At 37.4% G+C, this 18,225-nt stretch overlaps 1 protein-coding gene and 1 non-coding gene across 2 annotated transcripts in view; one reads left to right on the top strand and one right to left on the bottom strand.

Moving 5' to 3' along the window:
- Positions 1-18,225, bottom strand: part of SHC3 (SHC adaptor protein 3) — a 168,558-nt gene that overhangs the window by 100,517 nt on the left and 49,816 nt on the right. Inside the window, exon 2 of the mRNA XM_049769558.1 lies at positions 15,859-15,929. Coding sequence (XP_049625515.1) covers positions 15,859-15,929 — 71 coding nt within the window. The remainder of the gene's footprint in view (positions 1-15,858; positions 15,930-18,225) is intronic.
- LOC126004605 (U6 spliceosomal RNA) lies at positions 14,578-14,684 on the top strand. Its single transcript, XR_007493875.1, has one exon. It is a non-coding gene; the product is annotated as a U6 spliceosomal RNA (small nuclear RNA).

The following is an 18,225-nucleotide window of genomic DNA, read 5'->3' as shown; positions in this document are numbered from 1 at the left end:
CTGTACACTGAACACTATAAAATATAGATGAAAGAAATTGAGCAACACGAATTAGTAGAAAGATAGTCTATGTTCATTGATTAAACTGAGGAATACGATATTATTATACATCTGTACTACACAAAGAAATAAACAGGTTCAAAGTGATATTCTTAAATATCTTTTTACATAGATACAAAAAAAAAAAAAAAACCTTTAGAGTTTTGAGTCTATAAAATACCCCCAAAGAGCAAAGGAAATCTTGAGAAAGAACAAAGCTAGAGGCAATTCACTTGCTATATTACAAGCAATAATGATCAAACAGATGGTATTGATATTTTTAAAAGACATATAGTTCAATGAAGTAGAATGGGGAAGGCAAAAATAAATATACAAATCAATGTTCAACAAGGAAACTAGAATATACAATGGGTAAAAACAGTCTCTTTAATAAATGGAATTAGAAAAATTGAACCACATGCAAAAAAAGCTATATTCATTTTTGGCACTACACACAAAACAATAAAATAAAAGGTCAAAGACATGAACAAAAGTCCAGAAGCTATAAAACACTATAATAAAACATAGATTGTAGTAAATTCTGCTTACATTGGCTTTGAAAATATATTTTTGGATTAAAAGCAAAAGCAACAAAGTAAACAAATGCATTGCATGAGAAAAGGACAACAAAGAAAATGACCCACAAGATAAAAAGACAAACTGTGCATGAGAGAAAAATTATCAGATAAACAGATAAGCTTATCAGATATATTTTCTGTATACATTTATATACTCAGTAGCGAAAATATCTAATTGTAAAAATGGGCAAAGGATCTAAATATTTCAAAAATGCATTTTTTTCTTTCATAATTTTTTGCTTCCTTTCAATAACTCTTTGGCAAAAACAAGGTTATAAACCATCTCCTATGTTTAATCCATACATTTGATATTTGGATTTAAGTCATAAACCATTATTTCAAGTTAATTTTATATCTGAAATGGCATTTGAGTGGAAGTTTTATTTCTTAGTTTTTACTTGCAATTATCTTATAGATGCCACAGCATTTATTTGAAACAAACAAGACAACAATGAAATATTATCTTATGCCAGTAACGATGGCACATTTCAAAAATATTGGAAGCAATTTGTGTTGGCAGGGATGTGGTGAAAAAGGAACTCTTATCCACTGCTAGTGAGAATGCTGCCTGCTCCAACCCTTATGGAAAACAGTATGGAGGGTTTTCAGTAAACTCAGAATCAAATTGCCATATGATCTAGCAAGTCCACTTTTGGGTATCTACCTTCAGAAAAACAACAACAACAACAACAACAAACCCTCATCAAAAGGATGTATGCACACCACTTTTATCACAGCACTCAGTGCAAAACCTAAGAAGTTGGAATCAACCTTCAATATCATACCCAACAACAGACAAGTGGATCATGAAGATGTGGTACATATATACAACGAAATATTGCATAGTGGTAAGGCATGATAAAATCATGCAATTTACTGTAAAATGGATGGAACTGGAAAATACTGTGTTAAATGAAGTAAGCCAGAAGAAAGATAAATACAAGATGATATCATTTATATGTGGTATTTAAAATAAATGCATTAGGAAATAAAATGGTTTAAATGGGGTTTGTCTAAAACACTCTTGGTTCCAGTGTATGCATGAGGAGAAGGAAAAAAATTGAATGGAGGAGGAAAAACACAAATATGAAGTATGTGGGGTCAAGGGGTCTCAAGTGCGTTGGTGGTGATAAAAAGGACAGAACTAAATATCCAAGCCAAAGTCAACAACAGTGAAATCCTGAGACCCAAACTTAAACAATCAAAACTTAAAATGGGCCTGTTATGCTGGCAGGCTAGGGGTGAGGGGTGGTCAGGATGCACTCTGGGAACATCAGTGGAGGGAGATGAACACTGGTGATAGAATTGGCCCTGAAACATTGCATGTCTGAAACCCAAATATGAATAACTCTGTAAATCACGGTTTCAATAAAATATTTTTAAAAAGTGCTGTGCCATATTTTAATAGAAAAACATTTTAGTAACTATAAAATAATCAAGTATTTTTAGAAGGTGGTATTTTAGGATAAATAACACTTGATCTGTGGCTTTGAGCGTTTGATACAATGTCAAATGAGGTTAAAAAAAAGTTCCTAGAGCAATTCAAAGTGGTCTTACAATTCCAAGCAAAGTAAATGCTTCTGTTACTGACTGTCGTACTTTGAGGAGCACCAATCACCCAGGAAAAGAGCAATGTGTAGACCAGTTTGACTATGAAAGAAAAAAAAAACCTTGTAGAGTTTTTAAAATGCATGGAAGATCAAGAATATGAATGAATCTATGAAAAATGCTATGTTTTGTTCTGCAGGTAACAGATTTGCAGTAAGGTTGAGCAGAGAGTAATTATGTAAGCAAGTGGACTAAATAACCAGTGCAGGCCAGAGCCATAGCACAGCAGGTAGATTATTTACCTGGTAGACAACCTGGATTTGATCCCTAGCATTCCATAGGATTCCCTGAGCCTACAGGAGTCACTCTGAGCATAGAGCCAGGAGTAACCCCTGAGCATTGCTGGGTGTGACCCCAAAACAAACAAACAAACAAAAAGATTAACTCTTTGGTTTCTTTGGGGGACTAGGTGTAAGTGATAATTAGGACAAACATTCAAAAAGATGTGATCTGGACCTGGTATAGTAATGGCGGTGATAATAGTGAAAAGCAAAAAGAATAAAGAGGTACAGTAGAGACTAAACACTTAATACCTTTGAGAAGACATAGGTCTTCTCAATGTCATCTTCAAAGGACTAGATTTTATACAAGACATTATTGTTATAATGCCCAGAGATGAGGGCTGGTAGGACTGGCTCACCGTATGAAGCTCACCACAAAGAGTGGTGAGTGCAGTTAGAAAAACAACTACACGGGCCGGAGAGATAGCATGGAGGTAAGGCGTTTGCCTTTCATGCAGGAGGTCATCGGTTCGAATCCCGGCGTCCCATATGGTCCCCCGTGCCTGCCAGGAACAATTTCTGAGCCTGGAGCCAGGAATAATCCCTGAGCACTGCCGGGTGTGACCCAAAAACCACAAAAAAAAAAAAAAAAAAAAAAAAGAAAAACAACTACACTAATAACGAGCATGAAGTATAGTAGAAGTAGAATGCCTGTCTCAAACACAGGCAGGTAGTGGGGGACAAGGGAGATCAGGGGCATTGGTGATGGGAATGTTGCACTGGTGAAGGGGGATGTTCTTTGTATGACTGAAACCCAACTACAATCATACTTGTAATTACGGTGCTTAAGTAAATATTTTATATAAAAAGAAAGAAAAGAAACCCAACTACAATCATGTTTGTGATCACAGTGTTTAAATAAAGATATTAGAAAAAAATCAAATAAAATTGAGTTTTGAAAACAAAAAAAAATGATTAGATTTTAGAGAAAACATAGAGGAACAAATAAATATTTGTGACCTTTACCCCAGTAAGGATTGATAAAGTGGCGAGATTATCCACAGGAATAAAATATAATAAATATTTAAATATCAATATTAACAACATGACTTAAACCATCCCAGGCACTAACCATTACCTGTAGTATTTTTCAGATGTCAGACTATTCCTAACCCTTTGCAGGAGGCTCATTATCAGTTTCGGAATGGGCAAAATGAAGCACAGGGTATTTAGTGTACTTGCATAAAGTCTCATATCTAGAAAGTTTTTTTGGCCTACATAGAAATCCAGATAACTTCACACAAAGACCTGCAATATTAGGTTGCCCTCTGTCAAGGCCAGGAAGATTGTTACAAAATAGTGTATTTGGAGAGAAAGAAAACTCAGAAAAGAGACAGAAAATGAGCAATCAGAGAGGTACATTCTGACACGAATGTGCTTCTGGCATGAAGATTATAAATATACACCATACCAGATGGTCCTTAAGGCGATTATAGAATGAACTCCACATATTCAACTCATGAATTCTATTTAAACTGTTATAAGCCACCAACTTGGATATGCACTCCATTTTTATCATTTTGAAATGAGTGGGACTGACTACTTGAAATATTTTAATGGATTCATTTCTCAAAGCCATATAAATTTATAGATGGAAGATGTTATGCTCTAACATTAAAAATAGATCTCTAGGACACCATTGCCCAAAATGTGGTACCTAGACTAGAGGCAATAGTAGTATCACCTGAAAACTTGTTAGAAACACAAATTCTTAGTCCCACTTCAGAACTCAGAATCAAAATCCTTGGGGGTAGTAACTAGCTATAGTTTAATAAGCTCTCCAGATTATTTTGTTTGCTGGTTGGGTTGGTTTTAAGGCCACATCCCATAGTGCACAGGGCTTAATAGTAGCTCTGCTCTCAGGGATTACTTCTGGTAGGCTTAAGGGTCATGTATGATGACAGGGATTGAGTATCAGTTGGCTACATGCAAGGCAAGCTCCCTGTCTATTATCCACTATCCCCTCTTCACTATCCCTATCCACTGTATGATTGCTCTGGTCCTTCTCCAAGTGATTTTAATGCAACCCCAGGTGTGAAAATGACTGGTCTTGAACATGATATGATTTGTTCATGCTTACAAAATCTTTGGACATACTTTATCTGCTCAGAAACTTAAGAGCACAAGCTCTGTATGCACTCAGAACTAACACATTTATCACAGGCGTTCATACAAGAATGGGCTTCAGATATATTTAAGAAGTCCTTTTCTTCTGGTCTAAGACGGCAAAAACACTTTAAAAAGGCCTTTTCCATCATCATGCAATATTCAGAGTATCACCTTTGGGATTACCCTAGCCCCAACCCTAAGTAGAATCCCCATGTAAAGATATAACATTGTGGTAAGAATTCATTTCCTGTCCTCAGACTTCAACAAGTGACATGTCTTTTCCAATCAACAAGTTCCACCAAGAGACAAGCTAATTTATTATGTTACCAAGGAAGTGAATAAGCAAAGTTGAAGTTCAGTATGTGAGATGCACAAATTTCTGAACGTGAACAGTTAAAACTCTCACACTTCGTATTCCAGCCCTTCCTGTGCATTTCAATGACACCTGAATATCCTCGTCACTGTCCACATATTCCACAAGAATATGAACCTTTTTCCTGCATTAGCCCCATTCAACCATACCAGGTGGAAGCACGTCATTCTAATGCTGTTTCTCTTTATATCCTTTGTACCTCCACTTAAACATATGTCTAAAGTGTGAGAGATGCCCAGAATTGCCTTTTAGAATTACCATAAAATTTCCATTGCCAATGGTGCCTGCCTAACCAGTGTGCTTTCAGGTTAGCTGACATTTCTGATTTTCTGAAAGATCCAAGTCCCTTATTCAAGAGGCAGTAGAACAGATCCTGGTTACAAACCTAGGTTTGTCTCAACTGTGCCCCTACCTCATTGTGTGTACATGACAGTTTTTAAAACATTTTATCATGTGCATCTGTACACTCATATCCATGCCTAAAATAAATATGACTAAATTAAATTGTGGTATGTGATTGTTCAAAATTTGTTGAATGAATGACATAGAACAACATGAAAAGTAGTGTTTGGTACTTGTACCAATATATTTTGGTCAATGATGTTGTTGTTATTGATACCAAATATCATCTTTGGTAACTTCAGTTTGGGGCATTCAATTAACACTTTTAGCTGAAAAAATTTCCTATCCTGGGCTAAATTGCTTGATACTGTTGACTAATAATAATTTTATCCAATAACATTCCATTGCATGCAGAAGTTTGGGGGGAACTGAAAAACATAATTAAAGTATTGACAATGGCCCTGCCCAGACTCACCAAACATTACTAGCTGAAGGTGCAAACTTAGCTCTTTGTAGGTGTCATTTCTAACACTTTCAACAAATGTACATGTGCAAGGTCCATGTCCACTCCATAGACAAGAGTCCAAATCCAGGAGATAAAGGGTTGTAACACCCTTAGTGTCCCCTGTATTTGCCATTAAATGAGAACCATCCCCAAAATTAGTCCTTGGCTATCAAGAGACCAGCACCTACAATTCAAGATAAGTGTTCAGATAGGGTGCAACTAAAATATACAGTCAGAAAAAGGCCTGGAAGGGGCCTGAGCGATGACATGAAGCAGTAAGGCATCTGCCTTGCCGGTGCTAGCCTCAGACTGACCGCGGTTCAATCCCCTGCATCCCATATGGTCCCCAAGCCAAGAGCGATTTCTGAGCACATAGCTAGGAGTAACCCCTGAGCGTTACCAGGTGTGGCCCCCCAAAAAGAAGAAAAAAACAAAAGGCCTGGAAGCCGAACACTTGGACACAAATACCAGTGTGTCTCCTGCAGATCCAGAAGCCCTGAGATAAACTTGTCACTTTGTCACGGTATCCCACATCTGACCTTCACCACTGTGGTGGAGGCTTCTCCACTTTATCTTAACTCTATTCAGAGAAGCTGCAGCATCATTGGTCACTTAAGCTAGAGGGATGCAACAGTTGGCAAAAGTGTCAAGGGACATTTCTCTTAAGGGACATTTCTCTTAATGGACATTTGCAGCAACCTATAAGAATAGCCATTGGGGTTGGTCTGCAGGGACCCAACCCTCTGTGAGCACTCATCCCCATTCATCATCCTGCTCTTCCCTTCCTTGCTCCTTACAACAACATCCCAAATGAGCTCCTACACAAACTTCCAGATCTATTCAGGGGAATAGAATAAAAGAATTGTGTGTACTGCTCTAATCTAGGAAGAGTATGAAGGACCTTCCCTCAGCTCCCACTATGCCAGATGCCCAGATGTGAAAATTGGGTTTAATTGACACAAAGCAGGTGAGTTCATTCAGATGTGTTACATATGCAAAGGCATAGAATGTGTCTATGAGAACAGGCCACTCACAATGTTTGTTCTGAATCTTTCCTGAGATTAAGACAAGCTAAACTCAGGCTTAGTACAGACTATTCTGTGTTTTTTTTTGCCAGTCTAGCTCTTACCTTAATCCTTGGGTATGCATTAATTACTGTCAGAACTCACAAGGTAGAATCAAGCGGGTCTTAGAAAGAGACTTTTATAAGTCATTGCCCACATTTTAGACATCCTCATGGTCTGACCCCAGAACACAGAGAAAATTCAGGCAATTTATGTTTTCATTATTTTTCCATATGATCAAGGGAAGAATCCATTCTGCTTAAATGCTCCCTTCTCCACAAGGTCTATAGATCCACCCTGCCCCCTGAAACATCTCCAGTTTTCTGTGGCATGTTTCACCTGGTCCCCTGGAGTGTCTTCACTTTTTTCTACAGCACTTGTCCCATTGCTTGAAACTCCAGCTTCTCTCTAGGGCAGCAGTCCTCTGGGCAGCTATGACTTACACCCTGTGTCTAGAAGATAAGTGGCAGTAAAGAACAAACAGTGATCCAATACTATCTTGTTTGGTGTCAAAACTCAAGTAACTCTCTAGAAGTAAAGCAGAAGTCTTTCAAAGTTGATTAAAAAAACAAACAAACAAAAAAAAAAACACTTTCCCTTCCTGAGAACTGCAGAAAACCTGCTATGAACAGAGTCAATTAATAGCAGCATCACCCCAGTCAACCTGCCTGCCACTCTCCCAGGCATTATGTTTCACAAGGTGGCAGTTACTCATCTCTTCCTTTTTCCTTCTATTGCATTCTTGCTATTTTGTTAAAACTTAAAACTCTATTACTACAACTGCCTATTCACTGTTCATTCCAAACATCTAAGCTTGTGCCCCTCTGGGGCTTCAAGAGACTCTGCCTGTGCGACATGTTTAGAAAAGGCAAGTTTAGAATGATGTCCTAATGCTAAAATCACAAGCTAGCCATCCTATATTCTGAACATGCATGCCTGTGGCTAACTATTTCCACATACCACTCTCCTTTCCAAGAATCTATCACTCATGGAAATGATTTTTACATGTTTGCTCCTTTCCCTGACAAATGGAACTTCAACATTAGAGGCATTTTTTCCTCTAAAAATAATTATATAGAATTATATATTACTGTCACCAGCAGTCTAATCATCAAGATCGAAAAGGAGTCACTGAACAAGTCAGTCTTGTTTCCTACGGCATATGCCAGGTGTCCAAGCACACACTAGAATAGCACTGATGTGATTTGGACTTTCAGAAATAGGGTCTTCACAATTGTTCTCTCTGTGTTTGTAAAGTGAGAAACTGACACAATTTGTCCTGCCCATTTGTGTGAAGATAATGTTTATGTCACTGTACCTAAAAGGAAACAATTATCCTAAATCTGAACGTAAGTGATCAATTGTGTCTAGTGCTAGACAGGGTAGTGCAATCTGATCTGGAACTATGCCATGAATAGACAGACCATGATTCCCACAGAGAGGTAAGTAATTTAATGTCTTACCTGTGCTTCTTCCTTGCTGTCCATCTCCTGTCATCAGAGTCCCTCATGTACTCCTAAAGATGGCAAAGCCTCTATAAACAACATAGATATCTTATTAGTAAGTGTGACCATCTCCCCAATTATACCATATACATTGTTTAAGTCCCCATATAGGCCTGTGATGAAATGGTTATGGGACACAGAAATGTTTAAGATGGAGCTGTTAGTAGGTGAAGGATATCCAGCATGCAAATGCTTGGTTCCTCTCAGGTGGGAAGTACTTCCCAGAGGAAGTCTTCCTCTAGGAAGAGTGCACAGAGAGGCAAAAAGAGTTGAAAAGAAAGACACACATGAGAATGTCAGGTACTTAAGACAATTGAAGAATAGTTTTGGGGAAATCTTTACCTTGACAGTTTTTGGAGATCATTTCTAGAATGTTGAAAACCAGAAGTGACAAGAGGAGCAAATGTTTTGAAGTCTGCAGGTCAATTCAGAGAAGAGGAGGTGGAGAGAGTTGAGAAGCTGAGTTGAGGTCATCTGTCTTCTTTCTTGGGGCTTCAGGTGGACCCTTTCGTGCATAGGGTCAATGAAGAGTTCCATCCCACACACAGCCAGCTTGCCCACCATTCTCCCAAATGCCATGATTCAGAAGGTGTAGCTTCTAGTCCCCACTCCTTTCTCATTCTGTACCACTGCTGCATTTTTTTGCTATTTTGTTAAAACATAATTACTACAATTTTTTGTTTAGGCCAATACCAGGTGGTCTCACGTCAAATATCCAATCAAAGACTGCACTTGATACATGGCACGAAAAAGACCCCAGATCCCACATTCTTTCCACTCCATAATGACAATTTGTAATTTATTTGCAGCAGTTAGGACACGATGAGAAGGTGATCCACCTGACACCAAACTTTAACACACCTGGCAGTATCAGGGTTACTAGGTCCCCAGGGTCCGTTCAGTGCGTAGAGTAAGAGTAAAAGGTAAACTCAACCCCAAACAAACATTCACAGCTTTGGGGTTTGTTTTCAAGCCAGTAGTACTTTATGAAGTAAATTTAACACCTCCAGTTCTGAAACAGAACATTTGGGTATATGTTGACAAAGTGAAGTGCAGGGATTGTTTGCCCTCACAGGGCTATGGCAAGGAAGGTCTGGACTACATCAAGGCCTTCAAATCTCGTTAAAGTAACAAGAACTTTTCCTCACTTGGGAAATAAATAAATGCATTCAATTCTTCACTATGATTAGAAAAAAGAGGGGTTGGTCCTGGATAAAATATTATAAACCTATTTGAACTTCCCTTGGGAGTATAACTAAGCCAGGCACAATCTGGCCACCATAATTGTTGACCTTGAGAAAATGCACATCTGGCTACTATCTAATTAAATCCTAGCATTGCCAGAAATGAGCAGAATCATTCAGAATTAAAATACGCTTGGGATTATATTTACTAATGGGGAAAGCCACCTGATTAGTGCTCTTGGCTTAATTCTGTATATACTTTTAGAATTCTGGGTCCTAAAAAATTGTTAAAGTAGTTTACGTTAATAGACCATAAAATAATAAAATTAAAATAAGCAGATGAGGAAATCAAATGGGAGGGAAAGCCAGATCATTATGAATCAATGAGCAAAGGCACTTTGGGAGCATTCGTCAAGTTCAAGAGACTTGACAAGTTGTTTTCCTAGTTCTAGAACTAGAGCATGATTTTCAAATCCTCCTGATCCGATGTTATGTTATCAGACCACAATTCAACTTTTCCCTTAAACATACTTGAGAACAGCTGCCAGAGAAGAATTCTCAAGAAGTTATATGGTGTGTCCACACTTATCTCAGGTGAAAAAAAAACTTATGAATCTCTCATAACTTGTAGGGACTAAAAAGAACAGTGTTGAGGCCATTCAAGGCAAAAGCTTGTTGGGTTACACAGACTATTAGGTGGTTCTAGCAGTTGTGGAAGAGGACAAACAGTTCCCTGATGTAGTTTGTAGTTTGGAAAACACCAAGCTAACCAATTTCAGGTCATCTGCAATAGGATTTCTGGTTTCTTTTACCACTGGAATGTTGTGGATCTACTAGGAGGGGTGGGGATGGTTGTGGTTATTATGTGCTGTATTCCAAAATTGTAGTGGACAGAAAACCAGGGATATGTCCTCTGTATGCTCATGTAAAATTAGGGCAATGTCTCTTCCTTTAAAAGTTACATACTCTGGGGCCGGAGAGATAGCACAGCGGCGTTTGCCTTGCAAGCAGCCGATCCAGGACCTAAGGTGGTTGGTTCGAATCCCGGCATCTCATATGGTCCCCTGTGCCTGCCATATATCTGCTATTTCTGAGCAGATAGCCAGGAGTAACCCCTGAGCACTGCCGAGTGTGGCCCAAAAAACAAAAACAAAAAAAAGTTATATACTCTTCTATCCAAATTTGTAGATGGCTCTTTTGAGCACTGGAGTACATGTTCGCTGAGCTGAACACGAGTTCAGGAGATGGCATTGTCTTTCAGTCAAAGTTGTGCTGTGAGGTCAGGTGTAGAAAGCCTTCTATTTCCCAGTCATTAAATTGGGAATTGTTTTGCATCTCTAATATAAGTGCAGAGCAATGTAAGAATTTGCAGAGTTAGACTCTCAGATAGACTAATTCCTCTATAAGAAGATTCTGATAAGAGTGAATAAAAGATGAGCACTTTTACCATAGTGTTAAGAAATGAAGGTTTTAACAGGTAATGTTACAACAAGTATGTAATCAATGGAAGCTTCTTGGATTATTCTAAAATATATAAATATTTTATGAGTGATGATCTTAGAATTAAATTCAGACAGAGACAATTTAAAATGAAACTGACTATGATGAAAGAAAGCTTGGGTTATCTGTCAGGGCATCCAGAAAAAATGTTGTACCCAAAGCATGAAATAGTGGAGCAAATAAGTTAGGATTATTTTATTATGAAAATTAATTTCATAAAATAATATCCAGAAGCTTTTTAAAATGGGTTTTCTTAGAGTCTGATTAAAACTTGGCTTTTTTAAAATAGCTTTTAAGAATTCCTTGAGTAGGGGCTGGAGAGATAGCACAGCGGTGTTTGTCTTGCAAGCAGCCGATCCAGGACCTAACGTGGTTGGTTTGAATCCCGGTGTCCCTTATGGTCCCCGTGCCTGCCAGAAGCTATTTCTGAGAAGATAGCCAGGAGTAACCCCTGAGCGCTGCCGGGTATGGCCCAAAAACCAAAAAAAAAAAAAAAAAAAAAAAAAAAAAAAAGAATTCCTTGAGTATATAAACCATGGTGGTAAAGCATAATCTAATTTAATAAGAGACTATTTCATTTATTTTTGTCTTTGGGGGGGAGGGTTTGGGCCATACTCAGGAGTACTCAAGGCTGACTACTGGCTTTGCACTCAGGGGTCACTCCTGGTGAGACCAAGGGACCATATAAGATATCACAGATCTAACCTGAGTCAACTGTGTGCTAGGCAAGCACCTTTCTGATGTACTATTGCTCTGCTTCTGACAATTTCATTTCTATAGAGGCCTTAAAAGCTCCACATATATACCATATTGCTGATTATTGCTTGCCCAAGTGTAAAAATTTATTTCTAATATTGATTTGTTTAATTATTTTCTACATGTAGTTTTTGTCTAGTAATGAAAATAGGAAACAAAGTAGGAAAATGGTGAAAGACAGAAAGCATTTGGAGGCAAGCATTTTAAAAGTTTTTAGAGTTTTCAATTAAACTCAAGTTAAATATGATAGAACTATAATTCAACAGCAGTATTTTGAGTCTGAGAATAGTACTACACTTAGCCCATTATTGAAATAAAAATGTAGCAGGATTAAAGAGATCCATATATCCAAACCCAGTGATGTCTGTTCCTCAAACTCCCTTCCACCATATTACTACTTATACCCATCTGGGTTCACCCTGTAGATATAGATCATCAGGGGAGATCTGAAATCCTTCATTATCCCGTACCTGCCATTCTGGAGATGACTTTGTATATGCTTTTTGCATTGCTGACAGTTGTTTATATTTGTGTCTTTCTTTCCATAACTGGGAGGTTTAGTAAAGCAGGAAAGACTACATTGGCCATATAACATCTGTACCCATGAAGCATAAAATACTCAAAATACATTAGGAGATTTTAGTGTCATTAAATTTCTCATAAATCTTAATATCTTTATTTAAACACCATGATTAGGGCTGGAGAGGTGGCACTAGAGGTAAGGTGTCTGCCTTGCAAGCGCTAGCCAAGGAAGGACCGCGATTCGATTCCCCCATGCGTCCCATATGGTCCCCCCCAAGCCAGGGGCAATTTCTGAGCACTTAGCCAGGAATAACCCCTGAGAATCAAATGGGTATGGCTCAAAAAAAACAAACAAAAAAGAACACCATGATTACAAGCATGATTGTTGTTGGGTTTTAGTCATAAACAGAATAATAAAAATATTAACAAATAATCATTATTAATAATTATTATAAAAATTATTAATAATTATAAATAATCATTATATTTGGGTTTAATAATTAATAATCATTAAATAAAGGTTTTATGTAGAGATAAAAACACCTAATATTTCAGAGAATTCATCAAAAAGGTGCACATTTCTCTTTACAAAGTTCCCCATACATAAAAAGGTGAAGTTTCACATATTTCTGAATACCCAGGTATATAAAAGAATACATTTTTCAATTTAAAAAGAAGAAAGGGAAATAAAGAAGAAAAACATAAGCAAAAACAAAACAAAATAAACAAAATGAAAAAATATAAAAAACAAAAACCTACAACAAAAACAAAACAGACACAGAAAAAAATCAAAAAACAAAAATCACACAAAAGATCAAAATGAGCAACTACCAAAAAAAAGCACCACAGCAACAAATACAATAGCCAAACTGGTCTTTGTTTGTTTGTTTGTTTGTTGTTTTTTCTTTTTTCTTTCAAACAGAACCACATAACTTGAATCATCTTGTTCTGCCTCATAAATTGAGGGGAAAGAAAAATGAGTGGTACCAGAACTAAACAGTCATATGAACAATGAGTTGAAATAAAAAAGGATCAGACTTAAACACCAAACCCAAAGTCAATGACAACAGAATTGATACCCAATCTTCAACAAGCTATACACAGAGGGGACCAGTTACTCTAGCAGTTTAAGGGGCAAAGGAGAGGGATGCTGGGAACTGGGATGGAGGGAGGACAACACTGGTGGTGTTGTCCCCTGATTCATTGCCACTATGTACCACAAATATTACTGTAAAATACTTGTAATTCACATTGTTTACAATAAAAGTTATTTACAAAAATTAAAACAAAAAATATTTTAATATCAAGTTATTACTACATCTTTGGAAAAGATAACAACCTTCTTTCCATCTCCATCCAATATAAATAAATAAATCAATGAACAACAATAACAACAAAAGAATACATTTTTCACCTGAATTGTACTATATTGTACTATACCTGCATCCTTACTGGTGAGATAAATGAAGGATAACTAAGAAATGCTTAAAATATTAGGGGCAGGAGTAATAGCACAGCAGTAGGGCATTTGCTTAAGGTTTGATCCCCAGCAACCCATATGGTCCCCCAAGCCAGGAGAGATTTCTGAGCACATAGCCAGAAGTAATCCTTGAGCGTCACTGGGTGTGGCCCCAAACCTCCCTCCTCCCCCCCAAAAAATATATTTGTTTGTTTGTTTTGGGGTCACACCCTGCAGCACTCAGGGGCCACTTCTGGCTCTACACTCAGAAATTGCTTCTGGCAGGCTCGGGGGACCATATGGGTTGTAGGGACTTGAACCACTATCATTTTGCATGCAAGACAAACACCCTTCCTCCATGCTATCTCTCGGGCCCAATATATATATATTCTTTTAATTGTTCTTAAAGTTCTGTTTCTTTGTGTTGGCAATTTTAATACAAAATTTTTATAAATATGTGGAGAGTTCTTACATGTATGCTACAATATTGGTATCTTTCTATTATGTGTACTTGGAAAGAAATTAAACATCAATAGTTGTTGAAAACAAATTTCAGAGAGGAAAAAAGTTTGGGCCTTAAAATATAAAATTTAGGGGCTAGAGAGATGATGGCAATTGGCATGTAGTCAACACAAGTTCAATCCCTAGCATTGCATATGGTCTGCAGAACACTACTCAGGAGTAAGCCCTGAGTACAGTTTGGTGTGACCTCCAAAACAAAACAAAACAAAATACATAGAATTGGACCAGAGGTGCTCACTTCAGCAGCACATATACTAAAATTGAAACGATATAGAGAAGATTAGCATGGCCCCTGCACAAGGATGACAGGCAAATTTGTGAAGCATTCCATATAAAAAAAAAGAATTGGACCAGAGAGACAGTGCTATGGGTAAATTATTTGCCTTGCATGTGGCAGTCCCTAGCATCCCAAATGGTTCCTTCAGAGCCTGCTAGAAGTAATGTCAAGAGTGCAGCCAGGAATAACCCCTGAAACCACAAGATGTGGCCTAAAAGATCAAGGAAAGCTCCCATAAAAGTGAGGTATGTGTATCAATTAGCATCTAATTATCATAATTACTTTCTAAAGGTCAGAATTTTGATTTTGGTTTGTTAATGTAAAAAGTCTGAATAAAACTGGCAAGATATTTTTCTAAGATCATTATTTAGATTAAGCCTTTCTAAACAATCAGACAACTATCCATAAAAATTAAGCTATTTCTGCTAGAGAGATAACTCAACTGGCTGAGTGGAAGCACTTCAGCAAGAGGCTTGGGACTCAATTCTCAGCATTGATTGATGATACCCTGAACACTACCAGAAGTGACTCTTAAACACAGCGCTAGGAATAGTCCCTGAACACTGTCAGATGTGGCTTAAATACAAAAAGAAAGGAAAAAAGGAAAAGAAATGTAGCTATCTTGGCTTTTTAGGTTCTCTTCAAAATGTGTTAAAATTGGCATTTTTCTAAAACAACTGTCTACTAAAATATTTTAATTTAAACAATGCTTAAATAAAAAGATGTTCATAAATAATTTTAAAATATAGTTTTTGAAAAATATGTAACCTTGCTCAAAATCATGAACCCTTAAGAAATTGATCTGCTTTCTAAATTACTACTCTGATGACTATTTCTACTTCCAACTCCAAGAATTTTATTTTCTGAGTATAGTGTTGTATATTTCCTCCTGATCTTGATTCTCTGTTTAAAAAGAATAATTCATTTCAGTAAATTTTAAAATAGCAGCCTGATATTAGACTTTCATGTATTAAAGAAACAAACATAAACACTTCATTTCTGCAGGTTAGTAATAAAAGAGCTAGGTAGTGTGGCATGTCCTTCAGATATTTTTGTCAAAAGAAACTTGTCACAAGCATGATGAACACAAAAGCTCTTTAAAAACAGTAGACCCTGACTCCCTATCGCCAACAATCATAGAATAGTTCCTCACTCTGGAAATTTCTACTCTGTTAACCTCTGCAATCACTGCTTTTTGAAGTAAAATCAAAGGAGATCATTCAAGAGTACTTACCTGGTAATTTGTGTTCTTGTGCTGAAGTCAAGAGACCTCATTGAGCGAAGAACTTCAATGCACCCTAAGTACTGCAGGGAGAAAAGAACGGAAATTATGAGCCCCTATGTCAGGAGACAATTCTTCACTACAAGTGCATTTTTGGAAGTCACACACATTTCTTAAATTGCACCTTAATAATATTCATTACTATACTTTGGTTGTATAACAACTTTTCATTTCTTATAGCCATAAGAACATACCATAGAAGTTTGGAGATAGTATACAGGTTACGGTGCATGCTAGCCTACACTCAATTTCCAGCACTATATCAACCCCCAAGCATCATCAGGTACAGCTCTAGAGGTCCCCAACATGGCTAGCGTGGCCTGGGTATCTCCAGTACTGCAAGACCTGAACAGCATCACACTCTCTAGTTTTTGCATTGACCCAGCTTGACCAAGAATCACCCTCAGGTCTCCTGAGAACATCTCTTCTACTACGCACACCCTCCAAAAATGTTGTGTACAGGGCCTGGAGAGATAGCACAGCGGCGTTTGCCTTGCAAGCAGCTGATCCAGGACCAAAGGTGGTTGGTTCGAATCCCGGTGTCACATATGGTCCCCCGTGCCTGCCAGGAGCTATTTCTGAGCAGATAGCCAGGAGTAACCCCTGAGCGCAGCCGGGTATGGCCCAAAAAAACAAACAAAAAAAAAATGTTGTGTACAGATGAAACTACACTTAACATTTCTGGGACCCAAATTTTCATTTTATTTATAAAATATTTTAAATCCTTATTAAAATATAACTCTTATAGATAAACTTTTAATGAAGTATTTATTTGTTATTTACACTCAACTTTATTTTCATAAACTATAGATCACTCTCAAAGATGCCTTTTTCTCCAGGAATATAGCTCAAGTGGTTTACAGGGCAGTTGAAAGGCTTTTGGCTTGATCTACTGCATCAAACACTGCTATCTTTGGCCCTTGTAATCTGAGCACCACCAGATGCAAGCAACATTGAGTATGGACACTACCTTCGCTTTAAGCTGTTATTTTTTTTCCTGAATATCAGAAAGTTTTCTTGGACGTTATTTAACAAATTTTAAAAAACACTAACATTGCATACTGTCCTGTGATTCACTCATGTAAAATATAGGACATGAGTACCACTACCATCAAAGTAACAGAATTACACAAATTCTACCATTACTATCACAAGTTATGTTATCATGATCTCTGTCACTATCAACTAACAAACTCTACCAACACTATAGTGATCTAAGGAGCATAATCTCTAATGTGGCAGAATAGATGAATACTAACAGAAGCTTCACAGAGTTATCTGAATGCCACATCATCCTCATAGCTACAGAACAAGCAGGACCAGCTCAGAACTCTGTAAATACTGTTCCACTGAGTTACAATTAGATGACTAAGAACTCAAGTTATGTGGTGATCAAAATTGGCATTTGCTGTTAATATATGTAAGTAGTACGACAAAATTTATGAAGTTGTAGGACTAACATCAGTAGCAATGTCAAAAGATCATATTAGTGCAACTAAAGATGCACAGTTGCAAATATGTATATGCAAACAGTATGACAAATACATACATGCTATGTGCAATGTCACAGAGCTATTTGAAAAGATAACCAAAAATAAAGTTATAGAAATACTACAATAAACATGACCACTAATCTAATTACCAATTAAATGACCACCATCATTACTATTATAAGGTGATATATATGTATATATATATACCTATATACCTATATACCTATATATATATATATATATATATATATATATACCACAACAGACACTGAAGCAATTGTGATGGATACCATCACCATCAAAGTATTGCAATATTTCACCCTGAACATTTGTCATGGAGACTTGACTTAGGCCTCATGGGATCTGACATCTACCATCCAACCCCGAACCTCAGACCTCAACATTGGTACCTGCACTTTATGGCACCAGCACTAGGAATCAAACTCCCTCTGGTGGAGACCCGAGTGCCACGTTGGCACCAACCTGCTCCAGGGTAGATCACTTCACTCTCAATGTTGATCAACAACTTGGTCTACGGCAGTGCTTCTCAATTATTTTCTGTCATGCCCCCTTAGGAAGAAAACATCTTTCGTGCCCCCCCCCCCGCGAGACTGTAACTAGTATCTTTATTTAAAAAACTTTAACCTGCAAAACAAAAATATATAAAATAATTTGAGCTGATTTTTTAATCAGGGGTGATGTCTGGATTAAGGGCTACAATAAGGACGTTTGCAATGCAGTTTTTTGAAGCGGGATTTGAAGCAGGACACTGCAACTCTCAGCTCCAGAGACATAAACACTGGGCTTAGCTTGTATGACAGTGTTT

The sequence above is a fragment of the Suncus etruscus genome, chromosome 3 (assembly GCF_024139225.1).
Source record: "Suncus etruscus isolate mSunEtr1 chromosome 3, mSunEtr1.pri.cur, whole genome shotgun sequence".
NCBI classification, from domain to species: Eukaryota; Metazoa; Chordata; class Mammalia; order Eulipotyphla; family Soricidae; genus Suncus; species Suncus etruscus.
Note: the sequence above shows the minus strand (reverse complement) of the source record. Positions and strands in the feature narration are given on the sequence as shown.